The sequence below is a fragment of the Eriocheir sinensis genome, unplaced genomic scaffold (assembly GCF_024679095.1).
Source record: "Eriocheir sinensis breed Jianghai 21 unplaced genomic scaffold, ASM2467909v1 Scaffold420, whole genome shotgun sequence".
NCBI lineage: Eukaryota > Metazoa > Arthropoda > Malacostraca > Decapoda > Varunidae > Eriocheir > Eriocheir sinensis.
This window is the reverse complement of record NW_026111744.1, coordinates 66903-85227: the sequence shown is the minus strand read 5'-3', so window position 1 is coordinate 85227 and position 18325 is coordinate 66903. Positions and strand designations below refer to the sequence as shown.

The 18325-nt window shown below is 42.5% G+C and overlaps 2 protein-coding genes across 3 annotated transcripts in view; one reads left to right on the top strand and one right to left on the bottom strand.

Moving 5' to 3' along the window:
• The window catches only part of LOC126992219 (uncharacterized), a 32886-nt gene extending 17294 nt beyond the window's left edge, over positions 1-15592 (bottom strand). For both annotated transcript variants that reach the window (XM_050850881.1, XM_050850882.1), the window contains exons 1-3: positions 15371-15592; positions 11640-11691; positions 8017-8085 (exon numbers count right to left, since the gene is read on the bottom strand). In XM_050850881.1, coding sequence (XP_050706838.1) covers positions 8017-8085; positions 11640-11691; positions 15371-15397 — 148 coding nt within the window. In that variant the 5' untranslated portion in view covers positions 15398-15592. The remainder of the gene's footprint in view (positions 1-8016; positions 8086-11639; positions 11692-15370) is intronic.
• Positions 1-18325, top strand: part of LOC126992220 (uncharacterized) — an 86018-nt gene that overhangs the window by 48255 nt on the left and 19438 nt on the right. The gene's annotated exons all lie outside the window — the stretch shown is intronic.

The following is an 18325-nucleotide window of genomic DNA, read 5'->3' as shown; positions in this document are numbered from 1 at the left end:
TCTTCACATATTCTTTTTTTTGTAATGAAATATTGGCTTCTCCATTTCCTTCCCTCATACTCTCTCTTCACATATTCTTTTTTTTGTAATGAAATATTGGCTTCACCATTTCCTTCCCTCATACTCTCTCTTCACATATTCTTTTTTTTGTAATGAAATATTGGCTTCACCATTTCCTTCCCTCATACTCTCTCTTCACATATTCTTTTTTTTTTTTTGTAATGAAATATTGGCTTCACCATTTCCTTCCCTCATACTCTCTCTTCACATATTCTTTTTTTTTTTTTGTAATGAAATATTGGCTTCTCCATTTCCTTCCCTCATACTCTCTCTTCACATATTCTTTTTTTTTGTAATGAAATATTGGCTTCACCATTTCCTTCCCTCATACTCTCTCTTCACATATTCTTTTTTTTTGTAATGAAATATTGGCTTCACCATTTCCTTCCCTCATACTCTCTCTTCACATATTCTTTTTTTTTTATGAAATATTGGCTTCTCCATTTCCTTCCCTCATACTCTCTCTTCACATATTCTTTTTTTTTTATGAAATATTGGCTTCTCCATTTCCTTCCCTCAAACACTCTCTTCACATATTCTTTTTTTGTAATGAAATATTGGCTTCTCCATTTCCTTCCCTCATACTCTCTCTTCACATATTCTTTTTTTGTAATGAAATATTGGCTTCCATTTCCTTCCCTCATACTCTCTCTTCACATATTATTTTAATTTGTAATAAAATAATGGCTTCTCCATTTCCTTCCCTCATACTCTCTCTTCACATATTCTTTTTTTTAATGAAATATTGGCTTCTCCATTTCCTTCCTCATACTCTCTCTTCACATATTCTTTTTTTTGTAATGAAATATTGGCTTCCCATTTCCTTCCCTCATACTCTCTCTTCACATATTCTTTTTTTTTGTAATGAAATATTGGCTTCACCATTTCCTTCCCTCATACTCTCTCTTCACATATTCTTTTTTTTTTTTGTAATGAAATATTGGCTTCTCCATTTCCTTCCCTCATACTCTCTCTTCACATATTCTTTTTTTTTGTAATGAAATATTGGCTTCTCCATTTCCTTCCCTCATACTCTCTCTTCACATATTCTTTTTTTTTTAATTAAATATTGGCTTCTCCATTTCCTTCCCTCATACTCTCTCTTCACATATTCTTTTTTTGTAATGAAATATTGGCTTCACCATTTCCTTCCCTCATACTCTCTCTTCACATATTCTTTTTTTTTGTAATGAAATATTGGCTTCTCCATTTCCTTCCCTCATACTCTCTCTTCACATATTCTTTTTTTTGTAATGAAATATTGGCTTCTCCATTTCCTTCCCTCATACTCTCTCTTCACATATTCTTTTTTTGTAATGAAATATTGGCTTCTCCATTTCCTTCCCTCATACTCTCTCTTCACATATTCTTTTTTTTTTTTTAATGAAATATTGGCTTCACCATTTCCTTCCCTCATACTCTCTCTTCACATATTCTTTTTTTTTATGAAATATTGGCTTCACCATTTCCTTCCCTCATACTCTCTCTTCACATATTCTTTTTTTTTTTTGTAATGAAATATTGGCTTCTCCATTTCCTTCCCTCATACTCTCTCTTCACATATTCTTTTTTTTTTGTAATGAAATATTGGCTTCTCCATTTCCTTCCCTCATACTCTCTCTCTTCACATATTCTTTTTTTTATGAAATATTGGCTTCACCATTTCCTTCCTCATACTCTCTCTTCACATATTCTTTTTTTTTGTAATGAAATATTGGCTTCACCATTTCCTTCCCTCATACTCTCTCTTCACATATTCTTTTTTTTTTGTAATGAAATATTGGCTTCTCCATTTCCTTCCCTCATACTCTCTCTTCACATATTCTTTTTTTTGTAATGAAATATTGGCTTCACCATTTCCTTCCCTCATACTCTCTCTTCACATATTCTTTTTTTTGTAATGAAATATTGGCTTCTCCATTTCCTTCCCTCATACTCTCTCTTCACATATTCTTTTTTTTTGTAATGAAATATTGGCTTCTCCATTTCCTTCCCTCATACTCTCTCTTCACATATTCTTTTTTTTTGTAATGAAATATTGGCTTCACCATTTCCTTCCCTCATACTCTCTCTTCACATATTCTTTTTTTTTTTATGAAATATTGGCTTCTCCATTTCCTTCCCTCATACTCTCTCTTCACATATTCTTTTTTTTTGTAATGAAATATTGGCTTCACCATTTCCTTCCCTCATACTCTCTCTTCACATATTCTTTTTTTTTGTAATGAAATATTGGCTTCTCCATTTCCTTCCCTCATACTCTCTCTTCACATATTCTTTTTTTTTGTAATGAAATATTGGCTTCTCCATTTCCTTCCCTCATACTCTCTCTTCACATATTCTTTTTTTTTTTTTTTTAATGAAATATTGGCTTCTCCATTTCCTTCCCTCATACTCTCTCTTCACATATTCATTCTCACAGGTCCACACCATCTCAGTGCCCCATGCTTCACCCACTCCACAATCCACTTTTTCACTGTCACACCGATACCAAACTGCTTATGCATGCTTTCACTACTTTCTCCATCTCATCCGGACACACATGTTTTGATGGGGCTACCCTATGTTATATTATAATAGTGATGCAACTTAAGGTAATGAATGTTTATATTTGCAGGATTTTGGAAATAACAGAAAGGGACACAGTAAAGCTGGCTCACGTCAAGATTGGACACGATGATGTTCCCCTGGCACGGATGGTGGCTTACGATCAGCTTAAGCCTGTAAAGTTCGGTGCTCTTCACAGGCCCTCAGAAGAGCTGCCAGCAGGCAGTTCTACTGATACAGACCCTGAACTACACCTCAATGAGGAATTATACCAAAAAAGACAAGGCCTTTCCATCCCTGTGTCAGTTACTGCCCCTCCTAAGCCAAGGAACACAAGGCATCCAGACACGGAGGAAGACGTCATTCTGATCGGAACCAGGGCCAAGGCTGAAAGAGAAGCCGTGTGTCTGCCCCCTGTGCCAGCCAGTCGCCAAGATCCACAAATGGAGGTAATGATTCAGATTCTTGAAGAGAGAAGGTGGCTCACTGATGACCACATGAATCATTGCCAGGCCCTCCTCAAACATCAGTTTCCCGAGGTTGATGGCCTCCAAAGCTGTGCAATATTTGAGGCGGTGGAGCATATTCGTGTTGGTACCCCTAGGGGGAAGTTTGTTCAAATTATCAATGTCAGTAGTAATCACTGGATTACAGTAAGTAACATTCAAAATTTTCAAGAAGGTAAAGTAAGAATCTATGACTCCATGTTCACTAAAGTCGGTATGTCCCACCGCCAAAAATTCATTGAACAGCTTGGGTGGATGCTACACACCTCTAGCGATGCCATAACAATGGAATGGCGTGATGTTCAGCGTCAGAGGGGCGGCGATGCTTGCGGCTTGTATGCCATCGCCAATGCTTATGCACTCTGTGCAAATATCAGACCTGAGGAGTGTGCATGGGATCAAGATAGTTTGTACGACTGGCTGGTTGGATGCCTTCAAGCCGGAGAACTGTCTCAACCCCCTGTAACAGTACCCCAAAGGAACAATAAGGGTACTGTTCACACTGAGGTGGAAACAGTCTTATGTAAATGCCGTTTGCCAAACAATGAGACCCGTCCCATGATTGCCTGTGATAACTGCAACGCGTGGTATCACTTCAGCTACGAGGGAGTGTCAGAAGCTAACAGCCAGACATTCCACTGCAGCAACTGCAGGTAACTTTTCAGATGCTATTTGAAAAGTACCTAGAATAGAAGCTGTTTGCTGCATTCATGGACATAGAGATGGCATATGAAAGGGAAGGGTTAATGGAGTAACATCCATAAACCCTTCCTGTCAACCTTCTCTTATACCATCTCTAGGTCCTTGAATGCAGCAAACAGCTTCCTATGCTTCTCTAGGTACTTTTCAAATAGCATTTTCAGTAAAAGAAAATAATCTACACAACCTCTTCCTTTCCTAGAAACACCTTGGTGTAGATTTGCTCTAACCTCTCAATGTTTCTGTGTGTGATAATGCCGCACCGTGGAGCAGTATTCAAGCATTGATCTCACAAGTGTGATATACTACTACTAGTTGTATAAGTGTTTTTTTATACAGTTATGTTGATTACACTTAAGGATCCAAAAGTGTTCAGTTGGCTGTGGCACTGATGTGTTCTGTGTGAGTGTTGAATTTTAAGTTAATGGAGAATTGAACTCTGAGGTATTTGTGTGTGTGTACAATTCACATGAGCATTTGGGTTGTAAGGCCATGTTGTGAGTCAGAAACAATGTTGTTTGTGTCAAGCAGATTTCATTATGTGTTTGTGTATTGTGTTCAAAGTTCCACATGGAATCAGTGTTAGTGAAATGGGGCAATAATTGGCTGTGTCAGTCCAGTCACCTGTCTCAAATAAAGGGTTGATGTTTGTCAGAAGCCAGTCAAAGTAATGATGAGGATGATATATATTGGATCAAGGAGTCCCTGGAGGACGGGGCTAAGGATTTAAGAATGAAGGCAAGGATGTTGTCGGGCCCAGTGAATTTACTTGTCAAGTCCTTCTGTAATGCCAGGATTCCCCCTATCCTCCCCATACTGTTAATGGGAATGTTGAGGGGGGCTGTTGGAAGAAGGGGCTGTGTGGCATGGTTGGTGTCTGGTAGTGTTCTTGGGTGCACACTAATTGGAACGGTGTTGTGGGCTGGTTACTACTGTGATATTGTTGTCTTTCTGTGATATAATAGTGTTGGTAGCATATTTGCATGCCCTAAAGAATTTGAAAAAATGTTTATGTTGTTACTTAAATTGTCTGCGAGGAAGGTTGCTATGTGTTTGTGTTCGGCAAATTTTATGTTTTTGTTAAGTGTTTTTTGGGGGGCCATCTAATTATCTGTTGTGTTGTATGTCTGTATCTGTACCTTTTTTATTATTATAATTAGTAGTAGCAGTAGTAGTAGTAGTAGTAGTAGTAGTAGGTAGATAGTAAATTAATACACAATTGTGTAAATAACTATATGTAATTTACCAAATATATATTTATGCAAGAAATTTTGGAGCCTTCTTTGACCCTTAAATTAATTATGGATGGTTGTTAGACTACCAAAGGAATATCTTGTAACATGAAGAACTAGAGAACTAGAGAGCATGAAGAACTGGGGTCTTCCTTAAGCCCTTGGGAGGGAAGGAAGGGGAAAAACGTGTACCAAGGTAAGTAAGATCTTGCAGCATGAACTGGGGTCTTCCTCCGAGCGCTTGGGAGGGGAAGAAGGGCACAGACCTGTTACCAAGGTAAGGAATCAAAATCATGCTATATGAAGAACTGAGGACTTCCTCAGAGCCCTTGGGAGGGGAGGAATTATGTGAAAATATGTACCAGGGGGGATCTTATAACAAATGATGTCCTTAGAAGAGAAGAAAATATAAATGGATAGCTCTCTGGGACCTATTACATTCTTAAATAGCCATTTTTCCAGCAAGATACTTGATTCCTGTAGACAATCAAACCTCACCCATAGCACAGTGTACCGCAATGTAATTCTGATAACCTGAGTTGTTATACAGTAGGGTCATATGTAGTAGACCCCACATAATTATAAGAGAAAGCAATCTGCTTTTGGGGGTAAGCTATTTATATAGCACCACCCTCACTTTTTTAGATCATCTTCAAAATTCCCTTAAAGGGCTTATATAAAGAAAAATAAAAAGCACATATGCATGGCATGCTCAATTCGCTCACCCCACACACACACACAAAAAGGGTCTCATAGGCTATGCATATCGACATTTTTTTTACTATAGCAAAAGGCTATTTGCCGTTAATTTACTGATGAATCATTGTCATGAAGGCTATTTATTGTCCCTTCACTTCATTTATACAAAGCAGAGCGTTGTAATGTATTCACTGATGTTTTCCTATGAAAGAATATAACAATATGCCCTTCCGTGCTGGAAAATAATGGGAGGACATTTAGGAATTTGAGGACGCGGCGGAACACGATACCGTAAGCCTTAATGTCCTCCCTTTTGTTTGTAAACAAAGGGGGACATTTAGACGGGGGAGGACACTGTGGCGTGTGACACCGGGCATAAACTGATCACAAATGCGTTGATATATATTATGAAATGGTTTGCGTGAGTGATGATTTTTTCTCATTTTTCTCGCTTTGATGGAGGAGCCTTTAACCCGAGAAGTTTCTGGTCCCTACAGAGTTTGGGATGAATAACTCTGTAGGGACCCAAAACTCCTCGGATTGGCCCTGTAAAACGGCCCCTAAACCGACCTTTGGAGGGACCCAAAACTTCTCGGGTTTAACTCGTAATACTTTGCACAGTCCCAACACTTTATTTTTCCCTCTCATGTATTACCAATAGATAACATAGGAGAGGAGGAATCAACACCCAAACAGACTATTTGAAATGGTTATACTGAAGTCGTTTGATCCTAATTCTGTCCTTTCATGGGTTTTTTCTTTATTTCCAGGGGTAGATTTGTGACCTCGATGGTAGTTTGATCCTTCCTCTGTATCATGAACCTAAAAACACAGATTTGCCAAGGTTTTCGTAGGAGTTTTGAACATTTCCAGGAGCAGTTTTGTGGCCCTGGTGGTAGTGTGACCTTTCCTCTGTACCATGAACCTATAGAAACACACATTTGTCAAGGATTTCCTAGGAGTTGTGGGCATTTCCAGGGGTAGTTTTGTGGCCCTGGTGGTAGTGTGACCCTTCCTCTGTACCATGACCCTGAAGAAACACACATCTGGCAAGGCCTTCCTAGGAATTGTGGGCATTTCCAGGGGTAGTTTTATAACCCTGGTGCTGGCCTAACCCTTCTTCAGTTGCAGGAACCCCACAAACACTCATTGCAACCCAACTGATCCCCTCTTTAGCCCTTAGAAATAGCTGATGTAAGAAGCAAAACTGTCTTACTATACTGGCCAAAGACATGCCCAAGTTGGTGGCAATGCAGACCCCACAAGACCGCCACAAAGTCATCATTATCCTTGACGGTGAAGGCCTCAGTCATCGTCAAATAGCACAGCCGACTGGTGTGTCTGTCTCTAACGTATGAATGGGTCTGCAGACAACATGTGGTCACAGGCTCCACTAGTGACAGGCCTCAAAGCCTTGCAGCAGATTTTAACAGTGTAATCACAGCATTACTAAATAGATACCTATCATCCTCATATATCGTATAGCTATGGTGCAGTATGTGCTTTACGTATTAATTTTGGCAGATATTATAATTCTGTATAATTTTACCGGTAATTATGCTTCTATACCACCACCTAGAGTTATCATTGACTCAATTAAATAAGGATGAGGTCAGCCCCAGCATTTAAACTGCCTGAGAATGGTTCATGTTACAATACAAAACATGAAGAAACACTCATTAGAACCCGATTGCCTCCTCTTTGACCTTCAGAAATACAGAACATAGTTGACGTGAGAAGCAAAAGTGTCTTATTATACCAATCCGAGGATATAGTTAATATTGTGTCATCAAAACCCAGATTAAATTCAAACCTCTCCTGCGTCCATCCCACTCTGACTGTGCTCATGTTAACGCCTCCATGCACTGTGACGCGTTGTTTAAGAGGCCCCCGAGCCAAGAAGGACGGAACAGAGAGGGAGAAAGCTGTTGCTGAGAGTGAGAAAATATAAGAAAGATTTTAATGGAAGCGGCCAAGATAGATAATGGAGAGAGAGAGAGAGAGAGAGAGAGAGAGAGAGAGAGAGAGAGAGAGAGAGAATTACCTCCACTAAAAATGATCCACAAAGTCTAAATGGATGTATATAATCCCCCCTTTGCGCCCATGGACCCCCCTAACGAAACAGACCAGCTATAGTGTAAGCTATCTAATGGGGGCCTTCTCCCCCTCAACAACTTGACAAAACTACAAAAAAACATCACACTTTCCCTCCTTATTATAAAAATTCCTTGACTGCTCGTTAACCATTTTAGAAAAAATAAATCAACACTCACCAATGGGCTCCTCCTGTGTTCCTCGTCTTCTTCCCAGTCCTCCTCCTCCTCTTCTTCGTTTGGTAGTGTCTGCAAATCAAGTTCGGTGTCAATTAACTGTGTAAATGTGGTTACCCGCAGGGCGCTGCATCCACTAACACAGACGCAGTAACGTCAACTGACCCAGTACATCCATCACAAATAAACAAGGAAGACGAAAGCGACGTAGAACGTTAGAATACATCCAACTTTAAGAACAATTTGAAGAACACAGCACAGCGAGGCGACAGTGAGAAGAACAAATCATTATCAAAACACACAGGAAGCAAAAAGGGGCGTCTCGGGCCACCATACAGCCGGCGCTCTGCCGGCTTCCCGAAACCGCCCACTTCACCCAACGACAGCACCACGCTAAAGACTATAAGGACGAGAATCATGTAAACGGAAGTCATGTAAAATAACACTACTCATGAATATTCACTCTTATGTGCTATAACCATAGAGGATGTAACAATATCATAGGGAAAGGAGTGCACCCTCAGTGCAGGAGCCTTGTGTACCCAGTCAATAGGTATGACGTAGTGATGACGTATAGTGACGTAGGCAATCGCCCATATAAGGCGGTTCCTCGAGTACTCGGGGCAGAACTAGAAATACTTCTGACCGACACTCACGTGTCCCTCTAAATTTTAGACACAATATGTGTCGTGTGTTCATCTACGCTGTCGTGAGTAGAAAGTGAAGTGTTGTACCGTAAAGGAAAGCGCACTAGTGTCCATTGTGTATAGTGGTATTGTTTAGATTATAAGAGTATATATCTTCAGTGTATGTGTAATAAGAAATATTTAGGATTGCAACTAGTATCGAAGTAGGACGTTACTTGTCCCTTAACAGGCAGTGTGCGAGGCCTGACGACCCGCTGGGTCTGATTGAAGTGTATTCTGTATTTTATATTATTTTGTTATTCAAAGTGTTAAAATAAGTTAAAATTAAATATAAAAAGCGACAACGTTTCATCACCCCAACTACGAGCTCCTTCAAATACTCTTGAAGTACCAGAATATTAAGTCAGTTGTCGCTACGACGAATCAGTCTTAAACCTCCTTGAGAGCCCGGTAGCGTACTACAACATAAACATTAACATACTTTTTGTTTACAGTAAACAGTTCAAGAAAAAAAAAGGAACCAATAATGAAAAAAAGCCTGTCACTCCAAAAAAATATCATTATAAATTGTGCGCAACAACTTCAGCGTGCGATGGTGTACCCAGTGCAGTCCAGCCCAGTATCACAAGTCTACAACAAAATGACCTGACCTGTCTCCCAAAATCTAGTCCTGATTTGAGTATGTAATGACCTAGCCACCATAGTAACCTGTCCCAAACATTCATAACAGCTTTTCAAACGAGCAGAGTGCGTCGTCATTACGTTCAAGGCTTTATTCAGAAGGTAATTCCTGGTACAGTGAGCAGTATAATCTGACTTACAGTGGACTACTCTGGGGATAGAAAGCAAAGATCCGCACTCGTGGCTTACCCGAACAGGTCCCAACGTTACGTACCACATACCCGTAACCCAGGGGCGGATATGGGGTGACCTCATTCCTCACATGCAAGCAGAAAGTGAATTTTAATGCAGGCCACTATCATCAGGAAATAAGGGAAGACTTCCTTGCCTTTGTGCACGCCAGGCCTCACCGGTAAAGGTTTAGCCTGGCTCCTTTTGCGCACCGTTGAAGACCTCGGATTGGACATGGCCAAGTGCAGGGGACTTGGTTTCGATGGAGCAAGTGCCATGATGAGAAAATTCAAAGGGTGTGCCGCAGTACTCATGAAGAAGTACACCCTGGCCAAGCCAATCCACTGCTCTGACCACCGGCAGAATCTAGTACTGACGAAGCCGTGTGACGTCAAGGAAGTGAAGATCGCTCTTCAAACACTGACCGAGGTGTGCAACTTCGTTCATTCTTCAAATATGCACTGTCTCCGCTTCACAGAGGTTGTCAAGCTTACCTCGGCCAAGCGCGAAGAGCTTGTTCCCCTGTGCCCCACCAGGTGGATTGAGAGGCATGACGCAGTGCTGGTTTTTGTTGAATTTCTGCCTGTCATTGATGTTTTTCTCAAGGAAGAACTTGACACCACCGCTGGGCTCCTTCTCATCGCCATACATGTTCCCCGCTTTCTCGTTGGACTGGTTGTAGTGGAGTGTACATTGGCGCATACTCTCAAGCCAAGCCGAACTCTTCAGAGAAAAGATGGCGACCTGGTGTCAGCCTATGCCCGATTCGTGGCATCGAGACCATTTTTGGCAAGTTCAGAGCAGATGTGGAGAATCATTTCCACGATGTGTTCATGAAAGCGGAAGAGCTTTTGGTAGAGGTGGGGTCATCGCATGACACCATCCCTGTGCCACGACTCTGTGGACGACAGACCCAGCGATCAAATGTTCCGTGCGAGAATGCTGAGGAGTGCTACCGCCGGGCGGTGTACATTCCATTCGTGGACCACGTCTTGGCTGAGTTGAAGAGTCGGTTTGGCGACTACACAGTGCCTGTCGCACTTCGATCAGCTCAAGCAACTCCTCAATGGCCTCGAAACGGATGTTGCAGCTGTGCTTCAAGCGGAGAAGCTCTACGAGCTCGACATGGAATCCCTGACACTCGTGAAGGCACTGGGCATTATCTGTTTTGGTCTTCCAAACTATCAAAGAAGCCCAGGCACACGCCAGCACCAGCGTGTTCCCCAATCTCGCCATTCTCTTGAAAACTCTGTTGACGCTTCCAGTCTCCAACGAGAGGTCTTTCTCAGCATTGAAAAGGCTTAAAACCTATTTGAGGAGTACCGTTGGCCAAGAGCGCCTGAACGGACTTGCCCTCCTCTATGTCCACTATGATATCCCCCCCATTTCAGTCAAGAGAGTGATAAGCAAATTCGGCGAAAAAACGCCAACTACTCTTTGCTTAGTGAGGCACTTGTTGAATACTTGGGAATTTATTGTAAATATATTTCTGTACCGTCCTGAAACCCTCACTTAAGGGTAAGGTCAGGATAAGTTAAGGTAAGGTTAGGATATTAAGGTAAGGTCAGGATAGGTCAGATTCAGGTTACCTTGGAGTGAATTACGTTTAGGGGATTATTTTAAGGCAAGTTTAGGGTAATTCAACTGTAGTTTTAGGTAAGATGGGAGTGAATTACATTAGTTTAGGGTCATTCAAGACAGAGTAAGGTTACTTTAGGGTGAATTAGTAAATTCAGGCTGCTTATGACAGACTTTCGGCACTTAGGGATCCTTTGTTTTGATCGTTACCAATGGCGCCGATCGATGCTATAGTTTTCCATGTGAAACTGGCCTATGGGGTGGTGGCGGCTGCAGAGGAAGCGAGAGGGTTGAGAGTGTGGCTAATATATTGCTCCACATAATTAATGGAAGCTGAGATTCCGGTGATGTGGACTCCAGCAGCCATTATACCTCCATGGGAGGAACCAACAGACGGAGAGAAGAAACAACTGTGGAAAGGAGAGGAGGAAGAGGAAGGGTATAAGAGAATGAAGGGAGGATTAGGAAGAGAACAGATGTAATTAAGAGGAGGTAGTATAACGATAAAGGGAGGAGGAGAAACAGGAAAGAATTATTATTGACACTCACCAACTGATTCCTCTGTATCCTCTTCCTCCTCCTCTTCTTCTTCTGGCAGTATCTGCAGATCAAGTGAGGGATTAATAGGCTGTATAAACATTAACATGCTTTTGGAAATAATAAATTCTCTTCACTGTCTAAATTCAACACAACAATAGTTCGCATGCATAAAGTTCATACACAATTGTTTGTAAGCAAATGTTTGTAAGGATAAAGTTCGTCTGAAAAAGTACGTACGCTGAAGTTCGTATGGTATAAAGTATGTATGTAAATTATTCGTAACGACAAAAGTTCGTATGGAAAAGTTTTGTATGAAATTGTTCGTAAGCAAAAGTTTGTACGCAAATTTGCATCAGGGATTAAGTTCATCTGACAAAAATACTTAAGTAAAAGTTCGTTCGCTAAAGTTCGTATGCAGATATTCGTATGGTATAAAGTACGTATGTAAAATATTCGTAACGACAAAAGTTAGTATAGAAAAAAAATCATGTGCAATTATCCGTACGCAAATGTTCGTCAGGGATAAAATTCTTGTGTGTAAAGTAGTACGGACGGAAAAAGTTTGTGAGCATGTTTGTATGGCAATAAGGGCCGCTTTCAGTCGTTTTGTTTGTTTTGATCGTTACCTACGGCGCCGATCGACGCTATAGTTTTCCATGTGAAACTGGCCTATGGGGTAGTGGCGGCTGCAGAGGAAGCAAGGTGTTGAGAGTGTGTGGTAAGGTGCGGGGCTGGGCTAACCCCGCAGCCGCCACTTCCCCATCGGCCAGTTTTGAGTGGAAATTCTAAAGCGGCGATCATTGGTAACGATCAAAACAAACAAAACGACTGTGAAAGCGGCCCTGAGTTGCTATGGATACTTGCGACACGAAGCTTTTCTATACGAATTTTTGTCCGAAACCCGTGAAAAATGGGGGTGTCGCTAAGAGCCGACCCTGCTGACAACCACCATCACCTCCGCTACCAACAACCAACATCATAACTTTGCACTCTGCCGCCACCGCCCTCATTAACGCAAAATAATACACACTGACAAGATGAGCCACTGCCTCCAGGAATTATTTCAAGACTAAAGATCTTGTCGCCCAGTACCTTAAAAAGTTTCTTACTGGACCAGTTTTTCACCACGGGGAGACCTTTTGGTCCCCCAGTTATGTTAAAAAAATGCACACACACACACACATTTCTCTCTCTCTCTCTCTGTACAAACTATTTCCATGCGTACTTTGGTCCTAGAATCAAACGAACTTTACCATACGAATTATTGCCATACAAAGTTTTTTTCTATTCCATACGAACTTTATCTCTGACGGATATTTGCGTACGAACAGTTGCGTACGAACATTTGCATACGAACGTTTTCCATACAAACTTTTACGTGTACGAACGTCTTTCTACCGAACATTTGCACGACGAACATTTAAGCTTACGATTTTTTTCCTTTACGATTTTTTCCCATTACGAACTTTTGACATGACGAACTTTATACTCTACGTACTTATGGCAAACGAACTTTATCCTTCGAATTTGCCATTGACTGGCCCAACGTGCAAGTCGATCTCAATCTGATTGTTATGCTTCTTCGTCGAGTGTCGCAGTTACTTTACTAGCAACTTTTGTGTCATCAGCAAATTTTGATACTTTGCAAGTGAGCCCATCATCGATATCATTAACATAAATTAAGCAGAGCATGGGGCCAAGCACTGATCCTTGAGGTATGCCGCTTCTGACGTCGAGCCAGTTAGATGTAACACCATTTAGAACTACTCTCTGTTTCCGCTCAGAGAGCCAGTCCACAAGCCAATTGTGAATGTTACCCGAGATACCGTGCGCCAATAGTTTGCTGAGCAATCGTTGGTGGGGGACCTTATCAAATGCCTTTTGAAAATCCAGATATATGATATCTACTGATCTGCTTTCATCGAACACCTAAAAAATATAATGAAAAAAAATCAAGTAAGTTAGTTAAACACGAACGTTTACTACGGAAGCCATGTTGCGAATTATTTATCATATTATTTTCTTCGAAAAATTTCACCATATTGTCGCGAATGATAGTCTCCATTAACTTACAAACAATCGATATCAGGCTAATTGGTCGATAGTTTCCTGGATGAGACTTGTCCCCCTTTTTGAAAATTGGTGTGACATTTGCAAGTTTCCAATCTGACGGAACTTTTCCAGCTGTTAAAGATTTATTGAATATGATGGAATAGATGGGAATGGAATGGAATGGAAGGGAAGAGAAGGGACAGGAAGGGATGGGAATGGAAGGGAAGGGAAGGGATGGGAATGGAAGGGATGGGAAGGGAAGGGAAAGGATTGGATGGGATGGGATGAGAAGGTAAGGGATGGGAAGGGAAGGGAAGGGATGGGAAGGGAAGAGAAGGATGGGAAGGGAAGAGAAGGGATGGGAAGGGAAGGGTAGGGAAGGAATGGGAAGGAAAAGGAAGGGATGGAAAGGGAAGGGTTGGGAAAGGAAGGGAAAGGAAGGGAAAGGATTGGATGGGATGGGATGAGAAGGTAAGGGATGGGAAGGGAAGGGATGGGAAGGGATGAGAAGGATGGGAAGGGAAGAGAAGGGATGGGAAGGGAAGAGAAGGGATGGGATGGGAAGGGTAGAGGGTTAGGGAAGGGGAGGGGAGGGGAGGGAAGGGAAGGGAAGGGAAGTTAAGGGAAGAGAAAGGTTAGGAAGGGGAAGGGATGGAAGGGGAAGAGAAGGGATAGGAAGGGAAGGGATGGAAAGGAAGGCATGGGAAGGGATGGGATGGGAAGAAATGGAGTATGATATTCCCAAACACACACACACACACACACACATATACACTCACTCACCCACCCAGATACATACATATTCAAAGTGTGTGTGTGTGTGTGTGTGTGTGTGTTATGCTCCTGAGACTTCCATATAGTTGTGTGTCACTTTCATGAGGTGCTTTTCCTACTAGTGTTTTTAGGGCGAGTCCATTCAAGGCACCTGTGTACCACCCCATACAAGCTCGAAGTCTTGACAAATGTGTGTTTCTTTAGCTTCATGGTACAGAGGAAGGGTCACACTACCACCAGGGTCATAAACTACCCAAGGAGATGCCCCAAACTCCTATGAAAGTCTTGACAAATGTGTGTTTCTTTAGGTTCATGGTACAGAGGAAGGGTCACACTACCTCCAGGGTCATAAAACTACCCAAGGAGATGCCCCAAACTCCTATGAAAGTCTTGACAAATGTGTGTTTCTTTAGCTTCATGGTACAGAGGAAGGGTCACACTACCACCAGGGTCATAAAACTACCCCAGGAAATGCCCACAACTCCTACGAAAGCCTTGTCAAATATGTGTTCTTGGGCGGCGAAATGTCTCATAATACGACCCTAAGAGCCACCTTGCCACCAGGGTCTGACCACCAACTGACTCCAAACCAACCCACTCCTCTCTTTGAACCCAGTCATGATTAGGACCACCCTATATATGGCAGGGACTTCACTATTCTGTACAACCGCTCCCACAACATGTCACGCTTGATGGCAGAGTCCCTTTTCATATGACAACTCTGCCCCGCACTGTGACCTGACATTGTACCGAGGGCAGCTGTGTGGCAGGAACTAACAGGAAGGAGAGAAGACTGAGAGCTGGAAATGGAAATAAAAAAGACCGAGAATTTTGCACAAAAGGAACAATTGCAGGAAGAAAATTGGTGCAAGAAGATGAACAAGGAAAATAGTTATAAAGTTAACAACACTCACCATTTGATTCCTGTGTGTCCCCTTCATCCTCCTCCTCCTCCTCCTCTTGTTCTTCCTCCTCTTCTTATGTCTGCAAATTAAGTTAGGAATGAGAACTGTATAAACACTGAGTCAGGCAGAAGTATGGGGCCATCCAGTCCCCATTAAAGCTAATGATACATATATGGAAAAAATTAACATCTATATATAGTGAGAGTTATCACCTTCATATCACAGGTAAAACTCCAGAAATACACCCCAACTACCAGTGACAATGGAGCAGTGCAAAGCCTGCCCCATTTTACCAAGGCAACCTGACCAAATCTAACCTAACCATTGAGTAAATAGAACGTTAAATGGTAAAAAGCGCTCAAAATAACGGAAAAGATGAGTAAAAAGATGAATTAATCTAACCTAGCCACATCTGATTTCTGGAATAACACCCAAATAGTTAGGGATAAATGTCAAAATAATTAGGCTACCCTTTCTTCAATAATCCCTTAATGATAACAGAAATACTCTAGCCTATCACTGCCGCTGCCGATGTCAATGGAGGTGGAATTGGTGGAGTGGACATGGCGGCTGACCCCAATCACTGCTGAGGGTCTAACACCATCATCACCACCACCACCATCAACACTGCCATCACCATCACCACCACCACCATCAACACTGCCATCACCACCACCACCACCACCATCACTGCCATCACCACCATCACCACCGCCGTCATCACCACCGCCGTCATCATCACCACCAACACCTGTCACCACTGCCGTCATCACCACCGCCGTCATCACCACCACCACCATCACCACCGCCACCATCACCACCGCCGTCATCATCACCACCGCCGTCATCACCACCACCACCATCACCACCGCCGTCATCACCACCACCACCATCACCACCGCCGTCATCACCACCGCCGTCATCATCACCACCAACACCTGTCACCACTGCCGTCATCACCACCACCACCATCACCACCGCCGTCATCACCACCACCACCATCACCACCGCCGTCACCACCACCACCATCACCGCCGTCATCACCACCGCCGTCACCACCACCAACACCATCACCACCAACACCTGTCGCCACCACCGCCGTCACCACCACCACCATCACCGCCGCCATCACCACCACCACCACCATCACATGAAACAGATTTTCCAATTTTCCCCTATTTCCACGCCCTGATTTCCTGTCCCTGCACACCAAAATAAGGGCAAAGGATCCACCTACCTTCCCACAGCATGGCGCTTCCTGGCACTTTATAATAACCTAAAAAAACAAGAAAAATACAGCGCTGTGTCGCCACCCTCAACAGACCGCGGGGAAGATGGAGGCCGTGACGTCATCATAGTGTTGGAACTTTAATACACGACAACCTTAGAACTTGACGACGGATAAATAGAGCAAGTTCACTGGTAAAAACACGCTCAAAATAACAGATAAGGGGAGACAAGTAAGATCAGGGTATGCTATTAAGTATTAACGAAAGGAGAAAACGATACACGAAGGGAAAGTTTGCATCAGTAAAGTCTTCAGAACACTTGAACTCGGGGCATAATAACGTGTTTAAGTGTGCAGGCTGACGTGGGTAAGTGTGGAAAAGTGTACAAAAGTGTGCAGAAGGATATGAGAAGCGAGACAGAGCGGGGAAGGTCAAAATATTAATAATTTACTCCTCCTTCTCTCTCTCTCTCTCTCTCTCTCTCTCTCTCTCTCTGTCTGTCTGTCTGTCTATCTATCTATCTATCCGTTTATCTGTTTGTCTGTCTCTATCTCTCTGCCTATCTATCTATCTATCTATCCATCTATCACTGTGCAATAACCTCAGTATCTATCGGTCTATTAATATTTGTTATCATGCACTAACCTGTGTCTATCTATCTGTCTATATCTATCTATCCGTTTATCTGTTTGTTTATCTCTCTCCATCTCTCTGCCTATCCATCTATCACTGTGAACCAGTCAGCCAGTTAACCACGTTGTCAGTCAGTCAGTCAACCAGTCAGCCAGTTAACCACGTCGTCAGTCAGTCAGTCAACCAGTCAGCCAGTTAACCACGTCAAGTCAGTCAGTCAGTCAACCAGTCAGCCAGTTAACCACGTCGTCAGTCAGTCAGTCAACCAGTCAGCCAGTTAACCACGTCGTCAGTCAGTCAGTCAACCAGTCAGCCAGTTAACCACGTCGTCAGTCAGTCAGTCAACCAGTCAGCCAGTTAACCACGTCAAGTCAGTCAGTCAGTCAGTCAGTCAACCAGTCAGCCAGTTAACCACGTCAAGTCAGTCAGTCAGTCAGTCAGTCAGTCAACCAGTCAGCCAGTTAACCACGTCAAGTCAGTCAGTCAGTCAGTCAGTCAGTCAACCAGTCAGCCAGTTAACCACGTCAAGTCAGTCAGTCAGTCAGTCAGTCAGTCAGTCAACCAGTTAACCACGTCAAGTCAGTCAAGTCAGTCAGTCAGTCAGTCAGTCAGTCAACCAGTCAGCCAGTTAACCACGTCAAGTCAGTCAGTCAGTCAACCAGTCAGTCAACCAGTTAACCACGTCAAGTCAGTCAGTCAGTCAGTCAGTCAGTCAGTCAGTCAGTCAGTCAACCAGTTAACCACGTCAAGTCAGTCAGTCAGTCAAATCAGTCAGTCAGTCAAGTCAGTCAGTCAGTCAGGTCAGTCAGTCAACCAGTTAACCACGTCAAGTCAGTCAGTCAGTCAGTCAGTCAGCCAACCAGTTATAACCGCGTCAAGTCAGTCAGTCAGTCAGTCAGTTCTAAATTATCAAAAATATTTTGAGAGCATGAGATGAAGTTCATTATTATTATTATTATTATTATTATTATTATTATTAGTAGTAGTAGTAGTAGTAGTAGTAGTAGTAGTATTTTTATAGTAGTAGTAGTAGTAGTAGTAGTAGTAGTAGTAGTAGTAGTAGTAGTAGTAGTAGTAGTAGTAGTAGTAGTAGTAGTAGTAG